Source organism: Chrysemys picta, chromosome 24 (assembly GCF_011386835.1).
Source record: "Chrysemys picta bellii isolate R12L10 chromosome 24, ASM1138683v2, whole genome shotgun sequence".
NCBI lineage: Eukaryota > Metazoa > Chordata > Testudines > Emydidae > Chrysemys > Chrysemys picta.
The window spans coordinates 16963367-16980873 of record NC_088814.1 but is presented as its reverse complement, the minus strand read 5'-3'; the positions used below and the strand labels follow the sequence as shown (position 1 = coordinate 16980873).

At 43.2% G+C, this 17507-nt stretch overlaps 1 protein-coding gene across 18 annotated transcripts in view; it reads right to left on the bottom strand.

Moving 5' to 3' along the window:
- The window catches only part of GPATCH8 (G-patch domain containing 8), an 88554-nt gene that overhangs the window by 25080 nt on the left and 45967 nt on the right, over positions 1-17507 (bottom strand). For 7 of the 18 annotated variants that reach the window (XM_042844824.2, XM_005282875.5, XM_065577513.1 and 4 more), the window contains 2 exons: positions 7297-7364; positions 6738-6824 (listed from right to left, as the gene is read on the bottom strand). In XM_042844824.2, coding sequence (XP_042700758.1) covers positions 6738-6824; positions 7297-7364 — 155 coding nt within the window. Of the gene's footprint in view, positions 1-6737; positions 6825-7296; positions 7365-9346; positions 9392-17507 lie in introns of all 18 variants that reach the window. The other 11 variants (XM_065577506.1, XM_065577517.1, XM_065577515.1 and 8 more) reach the window with 3 other exon arrangements.

Sequence of the window (17507 nt, the reverse complement as noted above, 5' to 3'; positions counted from 1 at the left end):
ATGACTGGAGGATAGGTAATGTGATGCCAATTTTTAAAAATGGCTCCAAAGGTGACCCTGGCAACTACAGGCCAGTAAGCCTCACTTCAGTACTGGGCAAATTGATTGAAACTATAGTAAAGAACAAAATTGTCAGACACACAGATGAACATAATTTGTTGGGAAATAGTCAACATGGCTTTTATAAAGGAAAATCATGCCTCACCAATCTACTAGAATTCTTTGAGGGGGGGGTCAACAAGCATGTGGACAAAGGAGATCCAGTGGATATAGTGTATTTAGATTATCAGAAAGCCTTCGACAAGGTCCCTCACCAAATGCTCTTTAACAAAATAAGCAGTCATGGGATAAGAGGGAAGGCTCTCTCATGGATTGGTAACTGGTTAAAAGACAGGAAACAAAGTGTAGGAATAAATGGTCAGTTTTCAGAATGGAGAGAGGTAAATAGTGGTGTCCCCCAGGGATCTGTACTGGGCCCAGTCCTATTTAACATATTCATAAATGATCTGGAAAAAGGGGTAAACAGTGAGGTGGCAACATTTGCAGATGATACAAAACTACTCAAGATAGTTAAGTCCCAGGCAGACTGCGAAGAGCTACAAAAGGATCTCACAAAACTGGGTGACTGGACAACAAAATGGCAGATGAAATTTAATGTTGATAAATGCAAAGTAACACACATTGGAAAACAATCCTAACTATAAATATACAATGATGGGGTCTAAATTGGCTGTTACCACTCAAGAAAGACATCTTGGAGTCATTGTGGATAGTTCTCTGAAATCATCCACTCAATGTGCAGCGGCAGTCAAAAAAGCCTACAGAATGTTGGGAATCATCAAGAAAGGGATAGATAATAAAAGACAGAAAATATCATATTGCCTCTATATAAATCCATGGTACGTCCAAACCTTGAATACTGCGTGCAGATGTGCTCGCCCCATCTCAAAAAAGCTATACTGGAATAGGAAAAGGTTCAGAAAAGGGCAACAAAAATGATTAGGGGTATAGAACAGCTTCCGTATGAGGAGAGATTAATAAGACTGGGACATTTCAGCTTGGGAAAGAGGCAACTAAGGGGGGATATGATAGAGAAAGTAAATAAGGAAATGTTATTTACTCCTCATAATACAAGAACAAGGGGCCACCAAATGAAATTAATAGATAGTAGGTTTAAAACAAACAAAAGGAAGTATTTCTTCACACAATGCAGAGTCAACCTGTGGAACTCCTTGCCAGGGGGTGTTGTGAAGGCCAATACTATAACAGGGGTCAAAAGGGAGCTAGATAGATTTATGGAAGATTGGTGAACCTATGTTTGCCAGAAGCTGGGACTGAGTGACAGGCATGGATCACTTGATAACTTGTCTGTTCATTCCCTTTGGGGCACCTGCCATTGGCCACTGTCAGAGGACAGGGTACTAGGCTTGATGGACCTTTGGTCTGACCCAGTATGGCCGCTCTTATGTTCTTAAACAAGACTGACTGGAAACTTTTGTACTAACATATACTAAAGAATAAATTTCCCTTGTGTTACAGGATAAAGCATGCAATGGCAACAATATTATCTCTGGTATATTCCTGGTGACTATTTAAACTCTGGGGTAAAACAAACCATAAGCACTCTGAAGAGTGAAAGTGCATTGTAGCACCTTGGAAATGGCACCTGCAAGAAGCTGATCAACATAAAATGAAATTCAGGTTGATTTTCTGTATTACAGAAGCAACCCTTAGTATCATAGAGATTAGGGTTTGCTAGCATTTCCAAAAATGAAATCCTATTTTTAACTGTTTAAAAATAATGTCTCTGTGTTGCATTCAATCTGTTGAGGAGCAGTATTCTAGACCGTCAATTAGTTTTACTTTAATCATGTTCTGAATAACTAATGTATACATTCACTTTTGTTAATTATTATATAGTGAAGGTCTTATGTCTTAAACTAACACTGGCACAAGAGAGACTGGTACTCAAACGGACATTGGATTTCACAAAGGACTCCTGGTAACAATCCACTTTTCAGCAAGATAGCAACCACCAGCTAAGGGATCAGAAGTATCGGTTTTAATAAGAAACAGTGGGCCAAATTCACCACTGGAATAAGCAGGCACAGCTCCACTGAAGTTACTGCCAATGCACCTGCAATGCATGGGCCTTCTAGGGCTTACACAGTTCAAAACATCATGTAATATTTATGCTGGGTTCAGTCCATGGTGAGCAGTGGTCACCAACCTTTCCCAGTTGTTCCATTATTTTATCCTCTCACAAAATCTGTAAGAAATATTAAGATTATTATATGTAAGAATACTATATGCATAAGTGTATCCAGGCAAGAAGATGACCCATGGTTGAGGGCTGCAACCCAGTAAAATTCAAATGAAGGCTTATCCTCATTTGATATTTATTTATGAACTTGAACCAGGAACGCTGCATCACAAAACAGTAGCTTCACTTACTGAGCTGACACACATTCTCCATTAGCTGTAAGAACCTGAAAGCCAGATATTCTTTATATCAAGTACAGGTCGGTGGATAGATTCCTCCATTCCTTCAATCCTGAGCTACAAACATCATCCACAATGTGCTTATGCATACACACATTCTGTTTTACTTATCCAGCTTATACATAAAAATTTTGGGTGACCATTTTGAGATTCATAAGGCCAGATTTTTCAGAGTAGTTAACATTTTTACACCACTTTATATGCTCAAAGCACAGCTTTCAGCTTGAAAGGATTATTTTTGTTAAAATTGTAGCTTCAAGGTTGAGAAGAGGTTTCTAAACAAAACCTACATTCTGAACTAAAGTCTAATGCAGTGCTGAAATTATGCATTTATGTGAGACGAGAACCCTTGTTTCCTCAGAGTTCATCTGCACCAGCTGCTCCTCTGAAGTTACAGTTTAAATTTGTAACCTCAATTCTTTCTACCACAAACCAGTTGTGATGTCACAAAAACAAGCTTATGACTCTTTACAGGGAATAAATACCTGGGGCAGATTAGCTCTGAATCCTCATGAACAGAAAATACAGGAAATAGAAAAACCACCAGCATACATGCAAAAATGCTTCTAAATACACTGGCTAGGATTTTCTCCAAGAGGAATTAGCTGCTTTTTAATGTCTTGACTCCTCATGTGTGAATTAAGTTTTTTAAACTGCTAAAGGTGAGCATTATACAGGCTGACATATTAGTATAGTGCAAAATTAAGTTAAAATATTTCTTAGAGCACACGGGAAAAAATCCTCACTTAGATCTTATTGTTACAAGGTTTTACAATTTTTTTCCCAAGGGATTTTGAACATTTAGGTAAAAATCTATTCTAAACCATAGCTTCAATATGAAGAATGTGTCTATCATCTAAGGACATTGATATGAAAAAAGTAAGGGTTTGAGTCTAGAGCTGTTCAATATGAAGACGCTAGAAAAGGAAAGCAAAACATGAGGTTTGGAGAACAATGGCATTTAAAGTTCTGCTTCTGAAACCATGAGCACACTTCCTCCCCTGAATCAACGTTTAAAAAAGGTTAAAAAACATCCTGTGGCCGAACAAAATAACTCTTCAAATAGTCTTGTTCAGAATCTACACCAGTGAAGGAAATTAAACAGTTTCTTGCTTCACTTTTGATTGGAGAGCTATTTGAAATTCCTTTGAGACCCCGTGAATGGCTAATAATAATGTGGCCACAGTTGGCAATTACATAATTGTTTGCTCTAAAGCAGTGAAACTTGTGCTTGACTTCCATAGATTAATACAGAAATGCAATGGCCTAGTGATAAAGCATGATAATAAAACAAATCTGTGTTGGGAGAAACTTGTCAGTGCTCTCAATAACAGTTTCTTAAAGAACATGCTCTGAATGCTGGCAAAAAGATAGATTTAAAAAACAGTTACAAAGGCAATACACATTCAATTGTAAAAGCAATACACATTCAATTGCATCCGAAAAGGTAATAGGAAAAACTAAGAACTCTGCTATAAAAACAGCAATGCAGACTAAGACAAGACATCATTACACAATTCACAGAAGAGAAGGGCTTCCTGCCCACCAATATGTAAAGAAGATATACACGTATAGCCTTCAGCTCTTGTTGCCTGCAGATCCTTGGCAGCACAGCTTGGGGTATATCGTAGGGAAACCACCACCAAGGAAAACAAATTCCAGCTTTTAGTCACACATTGCTTTTGAACAGCTAATGTCAGAACTAAACCCCCACTCCTTCTGCAGTGTGTGAATGGTTTGTCGGACAGTATGCCACACCAAAATGAAAGACAGACATTTTTACTATATTAAAGTAGAAATGTGCCAAAGGGACATAAGGAAATGTACTGTTTACTATAATTTGCAAATGACCACTTAAAAACATACTATTCTTTTAAATATGACAAAAGACCTGTTTAACTGCACTTCAGTTCAGAACTAAGGGGTAAATTAAAAAAAATAATTAACATGCTGTTTATTTTTATAATGATTAAATATCATAGACGTTCATGTAACAGGCAAGTTAAGGTCTTAATAAAGAAAAACAAAGCAAGAGGGAGCATACAGCTATTACTGTTGAATAAACTGCTTTCAGTGCCACCTACCTCACCAATGAAGTGATAAGTATTTTATAATTGACATGGCTTTGTTTTACTTTAATGCAGTTGGACCTCTGTCCACCACTCCCAAAAGCAGGGTTCTCAAACTGGGGTTCAGTACACCTAGGGTTACCATACGTCCTCTTTTTCCCCGGACATGTCCGGCTTTTCAGCACTCAAACCCCCATCCGGGGGGAACTGCCAAAAAGCCAAACATGTCCGGGAAAATGCCAGCCAGGCACTTCCCCTCCCGCGGCGGCTCTGCTCCTCCCCTGACTCTTCGGCTCTGTTTAAGAGCTGAGCTGCCCGAGCGCTATGGGCTTCAGGCAGCCTCCTTGCCTCCGGACCCCAGCCGCCGGCCGGGCACTTCCCCTCCCAGGCTCCGGCGGCGCAGGGTCTGGAGGCATGGGGGCTGCCCGAAGCCGGTTGCGCTGGGGCAGCTCGGCTCTTAAACAGAGCCGAAGAGTCAGGGGAGGAGCAGAGCCTCCGGCCGCGGCGGCTCTGCTCCTCCCCGACTCTTCGGCTCTGTTTAAGAGCCGAGCGCTACGGGCTTTGGGCAGCCCCCATGCCTCCGGACCCTGTGCCGCCGGAGCCCGGGAGGGGAAGTGCCCGGCCGGGGGCGCAGGGTCCGGAAGCAAGGGGGCTGCCCGAAGCCCAAGCGCTACCGGCTTCACGGTTTGCCGGGCAGCCTCCAGACCCTGCGCCCCCGGCTGGGTGCTTCCCCTCCCGGGCTCCAGCTGCGCTGGGGAAGCGCCGGCCAGGGGCGCAGGGTCTGGGGGCTGCCCGGCAAACCTTGAAGCCGGTAGCACTCGGGCAGCCCTTTCCGCGTGGCTGGGAGTGGAAGGGAGGAGGGGGCGGAGTTAGGGCGGGGAAGGGGCGGAGTTAGGGCGAGGAAGGGGCGGGGAAATGGGCAGGGCCGGGGCCCGTGGAGGGTCCTCTTTCTTTATTTGTTAGATATGGTAACCCTAGTACACCTCAGGGGATCGCGAGGTTATTACATGGGACGTCGCGAGCTGTCAGCCTCCAGCCCAAACCCCGCTTTGCCTCCAGAATTTATAATGGAGTTAAATATATAAAAAAGTGTTTTTAATGGGGGGGGGGGGGGTCACACTCAGACTTGCTATGTGAAAGGGGTCACCAGTAAAAAAGTTTGAGAGCCAATGCCCAAAAGCATCAAACTTTAGGTGAAACGGATGCCTTAAATCTAGTATCTGCTACTTTTCTTCATCCTTATCACCTCTGATGTCCCAGGACAGCTGAATGAGCAAGTTTTCCCAAGATTTAATGTGCTTCACAGGAAATGGCTGGTAAGCAGAAGAAGGGGTATGGAACAGTGCAATACCCTGGAGACAACACACACTCCATTGGCCTCAAAACAGGAAAGTCAGTTGCTGGTCCTGAACCCAGATACATTGTAATGGAGCATGTTCAGTGCCAGTAGGGTGGTCCAATATTATTATTGAAAAACACAGTAGCGCATTGGCTTGCTAAACACAGGCTTTTGCAGACTATATAACAGGAAAAATTCTTGCTTCAGAACTAACACTATAATACTGTATATTGGCAGCATATAAAAATTCTGCTAAGTAGATGCAGTCAATCATTTTTTTCCTACACCAGAGCAGTGTTGCTGCCTTCTAATAAAGCCAGCATTTATGCAACATTACAGTGATATTCCATTTATTGAGGGAATCAGAGGCAATACAAAGAGGTCTACTCCATTTTCCAGTTGAGCAATGTTAATATGAACTCCACCTGTTGATTTTGCACTAATTAGCCTTCCGTGGGCACCTTCAGCAGAAAGCCAAGGGCTATAAATAGGCCACAGAGACTGACACTTCCTTTTTACCATCCAGATCAGGGATGAGGCACAGTGGAAGGAGGCAGTGTTGTGGAAGCTTGCATAGCTGTTGCCCATGCAGTAGCTGTTCTGTGACTAAACAGGGGGCCTTCAATTGGCAACGCTGCATTCAGCAGCGTAGCATTCATATTTAAAAAAAGGACAGCAGCAAAGCACAAGATTTTATACAACCAAGGGGTAACTAACTAGTGCCATCAGTACTGGAGTTGAATGACCAGACTGCTCGGTCCTATCAGAACTAAGTCTCTCCCATTCAGCCCACAGAAACTCAGGCATCAATGTGTTCATTTAAGTACCTTGTACTTCTGCCTCAGCTCTTCAGTGTCTTCTTTCTCCACCTCCAGTACACGCCTCCGTTCAGTGGCATCTTCGGCATAATCAAGCTTAGCAACAAGAACAGATGCAATTACTCCCGTAAATTCTTGGTGGTACCCAAATAGCCAAGAAAATGTCATTTATTCAACTGTTTGAAAACGGAATCTTTGTGAGTATTGTGCTTAACTTTCCTTGCTTTGTCATCCCATTGTCTACAAAATAGTTCATTAATCCTTCCACGCGGCTGGTTCCCAGCAGGCACGTCCATTGCCAGTAATGACTTAGCTTTACGGAAATCCAACTCACACAGCCAAGGAATTAAAGAAAAGACTCCAGGCCTCAAAAATCAGTTAACCACGGGTGACTAAAGTATATGTTTTGAGGAGAAAAGCTTTTCCTATAGTTCGGATTTAAGGCAAAGTTTTTCTCCAGCTTTGTTGCTCCAAGTTCTTACTTTTACATCACTCTCCAATTGCACTTTTGGACCCAATGTAAATTAAGCAATGTGTTTCAGAGTAAGATGGATCAGGATCAACTTACCTCCATTTCCATCCGGCCCATGCCCATGACATCATACTTGACGACGATAGGGATGGGATCTGTTCTACCTGTAACAGAAACACACAAACAAGGTGAGAGGCCACGTCTGCTCCAACAGCTCACTTTACACATTAGGTTTGGGTGGTTAGAGATCTTGCCTTTGAGTGCAGAGACCAGAAAGCTACAGTGAACCAAACACAAGCCATTCTCACAGCTTACATCCAAACCTGCTTCTCTCAAACCTGTTAAGGTTAAAGGTACTCATTAGCCCTTTGGTGCTTATTACTGAGATTCTCAGAACATTAACCACAAGTACATTTTGCATAACTGGTTAATGTTCAACATTGCCAAGTCCTGGCACCAGGAGATTAAAAGGATCTTTCCTCATTACCCTCACACTATTAGATCATAACCCTGATCTTCTGACCCCTCAGTGGAAAAACAAGTACCAAACATGTTTTATTGTACAACTCATTAGTTTCCCACCAAGTTTTGCATCTTATTAAATAAAAAAATTAACTGATGCCATGGTAGGCCAGAATTCTCTCATCAAAAAAAAATGAGCACAAATTCCAGAACAGGTATTTAATCACAACTTGCTTCCTAATGTTCCCACTAAGAAATGCTCTATTACTTACTGTGTAACCTGTAAGCTGTGAAAAGGACTAGTAGCGAAGAAAATTGACTTTGAACTAATCAAACTATGCTGGAGATTTTTACATATCTTTAATCCACTCATAACCAGCCAAACAAAGCAAAATGGGGCAGACAAGCACTTTACTACCACAGCTTTTTTACATCACAACTTGCACTGTTTGTTGTGATGTAAGCCCACTGAAAAGTACTTACCTTATCCGGTGCATACCTTGAGTAAAAAAACAGAATGTTTACTTCCCTTATTAGGATTCTTGGGTCGGTGTAAACAATTGTTTTGTTATACACACACATACACATATATTATACCTTTGGGCTAAAAGATCTAGTTTTAATCATGCCAAAATTAAGACACTATTTCAATCCACATGCACAAAAAAGGCTCAGTTCTTAAAACCACGCCAGAAAAGCCTCTGATTTACATCAAGTTTCTCTGTTCTCCAAGGGAAACTCTTTCTAGCTCCTTCAAAAACTATTAATCCATGGACCTCCAACTCCCCAGGGACATCAAGGAGATCCTAAGGATTGTTAAAAACAGGTGTATTTTTAATAATTAAACTAGTAAATAAGTATGAGTAATTTCCACTTCAGACATGTATTTAGTTTTATATTTATAACTGCATTTTTATATTTTTGTACATATGCCCAGAGACCGTTTAGTTGGGCATGTTACAAGTCCAAAGATAAAAGATAAAAATATTTATTAAGCCATCTCAGCCAACCCAAAACAGCTTTTAGCTTTCATGTAGGTATTTAACAGTAAAATTTTCACCCAGATTAAGTTTCTCTTACGCCCAATGGTATAATAAGTAAGCAGTGACTGCAATCTTTAGCAAAAGGACCAAATTAAAGACAGGTTATAAAAATGACTTCCTAGGTGCAATATCACTTTCATAACGTCTCAGCCAGGGATTTACTGGTAAAAGGTAGACCCAATAGAATGATTGAGACCAAGTGCAAAAAGAATTTATTTTGTTTTGTTTACCAGTTTTTGTTTTGTTTCTGCAAGAATCATGATCTTTATATGCCAGCTCATTACCTTGGTAAACCCCTGTATACAAACAATGAGTCAGTACTTTTGCCTTCTAAGGCAGTCAAAGTTTTTAAAATTCATAAATTGCAGTAGCAAGTGCTAGTGCCCATCATGTTGGGGAAAATCAAGTTTGGACAGTATTAGAATTTTATGTTTAAACTGATTTTTGGCAGTTCTAACAAACAGAAACATCCCTTCTTAGCAATACCCTTTAATGAACAAGGATCAGACAAGTGTGCATAAAGAAAGGAAAGGAAATGAAAGACCAAGCAGAAGGATGAAGGCTACAACAGAGAAAGTAAGCCTAACATATTGGTGCACTGATGACAAAAGGAGTAATTCAGTCTGAAAATAAAAAATTACCACTGCTAAGTTTACCATCACCACAACAAGTCCAGGATCAAAATGCTGTAAAAAAGAAACACCATTTGTTAGGCAGAAACCTTTAGGGGCAGAAAATAGGCCGCTTGCAGTAGGCAGACAGGATGGGTTAAAGGCTTCTTCCTCACCCCTCCAACCCCACTGCCACACTTTGTCCTGTGGAGTGGGGGAGATAGGAGGTGGTCAGTTTTGAGCAGCTATTGTTTGTTATCACAACCGCTCTCGCTTATGATTTAGCAGGTGTTGGAAGATGTTTAGTTCCTGGTGATGAATCAGTTTTAAAAGATGCTGCATTTTTTCAAATTCAAAGATGCAGATTTTAAAAATCAAGATCTTAAGATAATAAAAAATATTTTAAAGGGCATGAAGTCAACAAGGCATTCCATAAATGTATGGCGTGTTCATACAAGAAAAGGGAAATGTTACTTTTTAACTACTCAAAGTGCCGCCTTTGTTTTAAATATAACCATTATTATTTCGTTAGGAGTGAGAGCTGGCTGACCCTGGCAGCTGGCCAAGCAGGCACCAGATTCTAGCAGTTCAAGCACAAATTGCAACTACATACAGCAGTGACTGCTTCTATCACCAAAATAATGAAGGCACACCCAATGGTGTAGGGTGCATGCAACGTGCTGCCAGACAGAAGACCAGAATTTGGGTCCCCAGCTCTGAGCCCATAGGAACTAGGAGAGTCCAGTTTCATGCTAACAGGTTTCAGAGTGGTAGCCGTGTTAGGACTTGGCTACAGTGCATTAAGGGAGCCCCGGGTGCCCTAGCTCACTACCCGTCCACACTCCGACTCCACAGCTAGAGAGCTCCTGGTATTCCACCTTGGCGAGTAGAATAACGTTTGATGCACCCCTGCTGGAGCACCCCAGCGTCAGTGTGAACGAGGTGTCGCATTACTGCGCTCTGATCAGCCGCCGGAAACGTCCCATAATCCCCTTAAGTCAAGTGGCCACACTTGGCATTGTTTTGGATATGCCCTTTGAAAGCTCCGTTTCTGACAGCCGGCTGCTTATCTGCTCTGAGACAAAGCAACCATTACTGTGGAATGCTGTGTGAAAGAGAGAGGCGCGGGGGGAGGAGGAGGTCTGCTGTTCTCTGAACTTACAAGACAGCATGCTGACATGCTCTCAGCCCCCCAAAAACCCACTCCCCCCCCCACATACACACAACACACTCCGACACACTCCCCCCCATTTGAAAAGCACGTTGCAGCCACTTGCATGCTGGGATAGCTAGCACAATGCACTGCTCTCTGTAGCCATTGCAAGAGTTGCTAATGTGGCCACACCAGTGCGCTGGCAGCTGGCAGTGTGGACAGATTGCAGCACTTTCCCTACTGCGCTCTCCGAAGGCTGGTTTAACTCAAAGCGCTCTACATCTGCAAGTGTAGCCATGCCCTTAGTCTGTATCATCAAAAACAACAAGGAGTCCTTGTGGCACCTTAGAGATTAACAAATGTATTTGATTTGTTAGTCTCTAACATACCACAAGGACTCCTTATTTTTTTCAGTTTCATGCTAGTAAGCCACTTTGGCTGACTGCAGAGAAATGTAATGACTAGCTTGGGAACAAAAACACATCTAACCCCGCTGACTGCAATGTGAAGCCTAGTGGGGTAGGATAGAGGACAGTCAAAGGGAAAAGGTGAGGGATCTCTAACGACCAGTGCAAAAAAACCAAACACATCATAGGTTAGCTCACGCCAATGTGATCTTTAGCATTTCACTAGCAGCCACAGATTTGGGTTCTCTCAGATTTTAAGTGAATCTCCTTAGAGCCGTGTTTAGTTCCTACCCCTCTAAATAGATTGTTGGTGAGTTCAAGGAAGGGCAGGAACTCAAACTGTTATATGGCTATATAAGATTGGCACCAACAACTAGTCCACTTCAGAAAGTAACAGAGGGTCCTGTGGCACCTTTGAGACTAACAGAAGTATTGGGAGCATAAGCTTTCGTGGGTAAGATGCAAGAAGTGAAGGTTCTTGCATCTGAAGAAGTGAGGTTCTTACCCACGAAAGCTTATGCTCCCAATACTTCTGTTAGTCTCAAAGGTGCCACAGGACCCTCTGTTGTTTTTTTACAGATTCAGACTAACATGGCTACCCCCTGATACTTCAGAAAGTGAATCACACAGATGACAATCTTTTTTTCTCCAAACAAATCAGAGAAGTTGTACTATCTCTAGAGCAGAGTCACAATCCCTTTTCTTTTCAGACAGTATTCATAGCAAGGATGATGTGACCAAAGCCACAAGGGGGATGGGAAATGATTTGACCTAGTAGGAATGCCCTGGCATAGGTTTACTACAGACTCCCCAGTGGGGGAAGGGAAAAGCGTGTTTGAGAGAGTTATACTCTAGAAAGGTCAATCTCGGAGGGCATGGCTACACTTGCAGATGTAGAGCGCTTTGAGTTAAACCAGCCTTCGGAGAGCGCAGTAGGGAAAGTGCTGCAATCTGTCCATGCTGCCAGCGCACTGGCGTGGCCACATTAGCAGCTCTTGCAATGGCCACAGAGAGTACTGCATTGTGGTAGCTGTCCCAGCATGCAAGTGGCTGCAACGTACTTTTCAAATGAGGGGGATGGGGTGGAGTGTGACAGGGAGTGTGTTGTGTGTATGTGGGGGGGAGGGGTTTTTTGGGGGGGCTGAGAGCATGTCAGCATGCTGTCTTGTAAATTCAGACAGCAACAGACCCCCCCCAGCATTCCACAGTAATGGTTGCTTTGTCTCGGAGCAGATAAGCATGCCGGCTGTCAGAAATGGAGCTTTCAAAGGGCATATTGGCATGTCTGCAGTGATTCCAAAACAATGACCGGAGTGGCCACTTGATTTAAGGGAATTATGGGACCTTTCCAGAGGCTGATCAGAACGCAGTAATGCAACACCTCGTTCACACTGACGCCTGGGCGTTTCAGCCAATGCGCACCAAGTGTTAATCTTCTCGCTGAGGTGGAGTACCAGGAGCGCTCTAGCCGTGGAGTCAGAGCGCTCTACATGCCTTGCCAGTGCGGACGGGTAGTGAGCTAGGGCGCCCGGGGCTACTTTAATGCGCTCTAATTCGCAAGTGTAGCCAAGCCCTGAAATTAAAGTAAATGCAAGATGTTTAATTATTTCTTTGTTTCAAGAATGCAAGTAGCATTTCAGAACTTGTTAAGTATACCAAATATCTACCCCCCCTCCCCCACCAAAAAAGAGAGCAGGACTTTTCTCCGGATCTCTGAACATTGTTCAGCCTTTAAATCTGTACTGCAAGTTGCAGTGCCTCAGCAGGGAATGTATCTGCTCAGTGATCTGCAAATGTCTGAAAGATAATCCAACAAGCGTGAGGGGAGCGGAGGAAATGGATTGAAGGAAGACACCTTGTGGAATCTCAAAAGGTGTCAGTTCCTCTGAATTCAGTTATTTTTATCACACAAACATTTCTTAAAGGAGTGTGTGATAAAGTCACTGACAAACTATTTGATACTATTTACTAGCACAACTTTTGGTCTACACAAATTTTGGAAGGGATATTAAACCTCATGCCTCAGGGTTTAAGCCTCTCTCTAAACTAATAGAGACCAAGATGAGACCTATTGTTGAGAGATTACCCCCATATCTGATATTGGAGGGTTTTGCACCTTCCTCTGAAGCATCTGGTGCTGGCCACCGTCCGAGACAAGATACTCAACTAGTTTACTTCGAGATGGATCCAGCCTGGCAGTTCCCATGTTCCTAATATTAATGCAGATTTATTTCTAACACATAAAAGAGAGGCATTGCAGCTAATGGATAACAATACCCCCTCAATACTTTTCTGACTGGTATTAACCTCCTAGAAGTTCAGAAAAAGAGATAGTTCCCATTGGAACTAACTTGGATCCCACCAGGTCTTGTAAATATTTTTTCTGGTAATATACAACGTCTTATGCCTTCAATTTTAAAAAAATAGGTTTAATATAAAAATCAGGAAGTTCCAGCTAACAAACATGAAAATATCATGAGAGCTATTTGTGATCAGATTTTCATGCCACTTAATCAAATATGTTCTCCTTACTAGAAACCCTTTAATGCCTGGTATGAATACACATCCAGCAAAAGGGTACTGGCCTGCTCCTGATTGCTATATGCCACTCTTAAGAAGACTTGATGTCAGTTAACCACTTGATACCAAAAGTCTGGGATTTTTTGCCACAAAGTGCATTAGTGCTTAGGTCTCATTCACATAGCCAACTTGTAGATATACTATAAAACAGAAGATGACCACACTGAGTTCAGAGGATTTTTTGCTTTTATTGTTATCCTCACAACACTAATGCAAACGAAACAGGAGATATGTTTTTCAGGGGGTTCTTAATTGGGTGTGCTTAAAAAGTACTAAAACTTGGAAACATAGTAAAAGCTAAGACGCAAAGCTGTCTAAAGGTAGCTTTGAAAAGTTAAGCATGCTTGATAATGGCATCATTAGGTTCTATGTTTACCGTGTCAATTAATTTGAATTTGCACAACCCACAAGTAAACAGTTATTTTGAACTACTCATTCCACAAATTCAACGTGGGCTCTGAAAGTCAAACTGGCTGTCTCAGTCACGCATGAACACTAGTAGTACTTATCCTGTAGTGGTTAGACCTCTAATTACTATACCATACTGCCTCTAAAAAAGGATTTTATTTTCATAGTTGAAGACTGATTTTCTTTCTTTCTTTTTACTCTAAAACGAAAATTTTGCCAGCACTTAGGACTCGTGTCTACAATAACTATATGACCACAAATGTGCTGCCAAGTGGGAAATTCCAATTCTCTCATTTTGCACACCAGTAAGGGACTAACAGGAGGGTGGCACAGTCAATTCTTGTTGGAGGGCAACCCTTCAAAGGCTCAACAACTCCTCCTACTGCCCAACCACAAGCAGTATTGTTGGGCTCAGAAGAGCACCATTTACTACTTTAACTCTTGCAACACAAAGCAGATGAAAAGAAAGGCAAGCCTTTTTTAATACGGTGTATAGATGTGATCTAGCCCAAGCAGGAGCTCTGGATATCCTGTCCAAATCATGAAGCCCTGCAATGAAGGGCATAACCTGGGAAGCATATCATAGTAGGTATGCATGTCTATTTGGATTGTATTGAGCATTCCTTTCCTTATATAAAATATAAGCTCTTCAGGGAAGGAGCAGGGTCTTCCTTTGTATGTTGTACAACTGCGAGCACGGTGTTGGTGCTTGGTAAGTAGACAGAGCCAAGCAGTGGTTGTGTGGGTCTGAGACTACTTCGCGAGGCTGGGGGGCAGTTCATCTGTGGCCAAAACCAGAAATGGCCATTTGCACAATTTTATTGTATTATGAATAGTTCTGGCAGCATATCAGGCCCAAAACACACCGAAGTCTGATATTAAGTCAAGAGAAGATCATTTCTCTCCATTATGATGTACTCATGTCACTGAAAGAATAATGGATCAATTTATTATATTGTGTTCAAAGGATCCACAAAATCATCATTAAGGGAAGGATCTTGTACATTATAAACAAGAGTGGCAACAGTTTTGCTCTCAGAAGGAGGCTCAGACCTGATGCATAAAGTCAAATCTCCCTTTGGGCCCTGTCATAACTCATGTATTTTGACACAGTAATGGAGACAGCTATTGTAATGGAAATGTTTAAAGGTGTGTTTTCCAGTTTCTTTACTTCCTAATTTTAAGCAGGAATCTATTAAAAGCATTTAGGTTGCAATGTCACGCACCTGGAAATCAGAGTACGTCAGAAGTTAGGCTGCCCATGCAAGCTTCATTCTGCCGCTGGTGATATGCTTTTTGATACAGTCCTTAATTACAATACTATTTTTTCTATAGGACGTCTGTCTCGTTTAGTGCCCAGGAGAGACAGCGCTCTGGGAATAAGGCAGCAGTTCAATATTTTTATCCTCATCATTCGTAATGCATGCGTTATTTATTCTACATCGGAGCAGCAACAAATGTTAAATTCATTGCCTCGTGGTCTTTCTAGGGAGCTCATCACAGTAGTATTTGAGGGCCTCACAAACTTTTTTCCCCATTGTGAGATGACAGCATTTTTACCTCCATTTTATAGCTGGGCAAACTGAGACAAGTACTTTCCTCAGCATTCAGTGAATCAGTAACAGAGCCAGGACTAGAATTCAGGACCTCCTGACTCATTTCCCCAGACCACGCTACTTTACTGCCAGAGGTGCTGAGCATCCACCACTTCCATTGACTTCAGCTGCTTGAGTGCTCAGAACTTCTGCCTATCAGTCTCCAGGCATCTCAAAGGTGGGTACCCAGAAAATGAGGTATACACAATTAGTGGAAACCTGCCAAAATCCGGTACTAGTGACTTGTTCAGTAGAATACCAGAAGATGGCCATTAGAGGCAGAGAGAGAACTGGGTTCTCCTGTGAAGCACTCACCTAGCTTAATCACAAGACCATCCTTTCTTCTTTCAGTCCCCTGCCTTGCTCCCTACACACCTTTGAACTTCTCACGTTAATGAGGCAGGAATCTTTCAAAAAGCTTAAATCAATACACAACTGTGATTCTTTCCTTTAGCACAGGGGTGGGAAAACTTTTTGGCTCGAGGGCCACATCTGGGTATGGAAATTGTATGGCAGGCCATGAATGCTCACGAAATTGGGGTTGGGGTGCAGGAGAGGGTGAGGGCTGGGGGTGTAGGCTCTGGGGTGGGGCCAGAAATGAGGAGTTCAGGGTGCAGGAGGGGGCTCCAGGTTTGGGTGCGGGGGTGAGGTCTCCGGCTGGAGGTGCAGGCTCTGGGGTGGAGCTGGGGATGAGGGATTTGGCATGTAAGAGGGTGCTCCAGGCTGGGCCTGAGGAGTTCAGAAGGTGGGAGGGGGATCAGAGCTGGGGCTAGGGCATGGGAGGGGCTCGGGGGTGCAGCCTCCAGCAGCTCCTGGAAGCAGCGGCACTTCTCCCCTTCAGCTCCTATGCGGAGGCGAGGCCAGGTGGCTCTGCGCACTGCCCCATCTGCAGGCACTGCCGCCCGCAGCTCCCACTGGCCAGGAGCTGCAGCCAATGGGAGCTGCAAGGGCGGCATGCAGAGGCACTTGGCCACGCCTCCGCGTAGGAGCTGGAGGGAGGACATGCTGCTGTTTCCGGGAGACGTGTGGAGCTGGGGTACACGCATGCGAAGTGGCCCTTGACCCCACACCCCAGCTGGAGCACAGCAAGCCCCAGGCCCCGCTCCCCAGCGGAAGCTCAAGGGCCGGATTAAATCGGCTGGCGGGCCGAATGTGGCCTGCAGGCCGTAGTTTGCCCACCCCTGCTTTAGCACCATATACCTTGTGCTTTGAATGAGGAAAGGGTCCTGTACAAAAAACAGGCCTTGTCTATACACAGTTTTTGTACTGACTTAGTAGAGATCATGTAAATAAAGACTAACGTAATGCATATGCACAAGAGCCAGAAGTAAGGTTGCATACACAACCTAAATCCTGACATTTTCTAACTTTCAACTGTTTGACTTTGCAACCCAAATAACATTCTTTTAACAGTTTAAACAGTTGTGTGTGTGTAATTCACTAGGTTTTTATAGAAGGAAAAAGCTAAAAACACTAAGTGTTGCTGTAACACCTCCCCACCCCATGCAACATCAGGAAGGTTTGAACCACGAACCTTCAGCACACCTTGGGTTACAGGAATATTAGCTGTGCAGCAGGTAGAGCCAGTTTATCCTGGGGGAAGGAGTGAGCCTCTGGGAAAGGAGCTCATGGCCTCATGTGGTCACGAGGCAATATGCTAGGTTCAGAAGGGTGGGCTATCCAAAAGAGCCCAGCAATCCCAGAGAGGCTGTCTGCTCCTAGATTCCCAGTGCAGTGTGTGTTGCTGCTGTGGAGGCAGGTGAGGCTGACCTTTCAGAATAGTCACGTTCAGTGATTTTGACATATCAAAATGTTGCTGACAACATAAGCAACAAAAAGAATTACGACTTTCCACAGCATCTCAACTAAATGCCGTGAAACAGAAAAGGCATTTCTCTGGGCCAAGGACCTTCTCCCTATTGCATGCAAAGGTGTTCGCACTCCCTGCCCCCCTCCCCTCAAGGTCTCCATTTTATAACAAAGTATTAGGAAACCTAAATACTACTAGTTCCTTCTGTAATTGAATAATGAACTGACTTAAGCAAAGA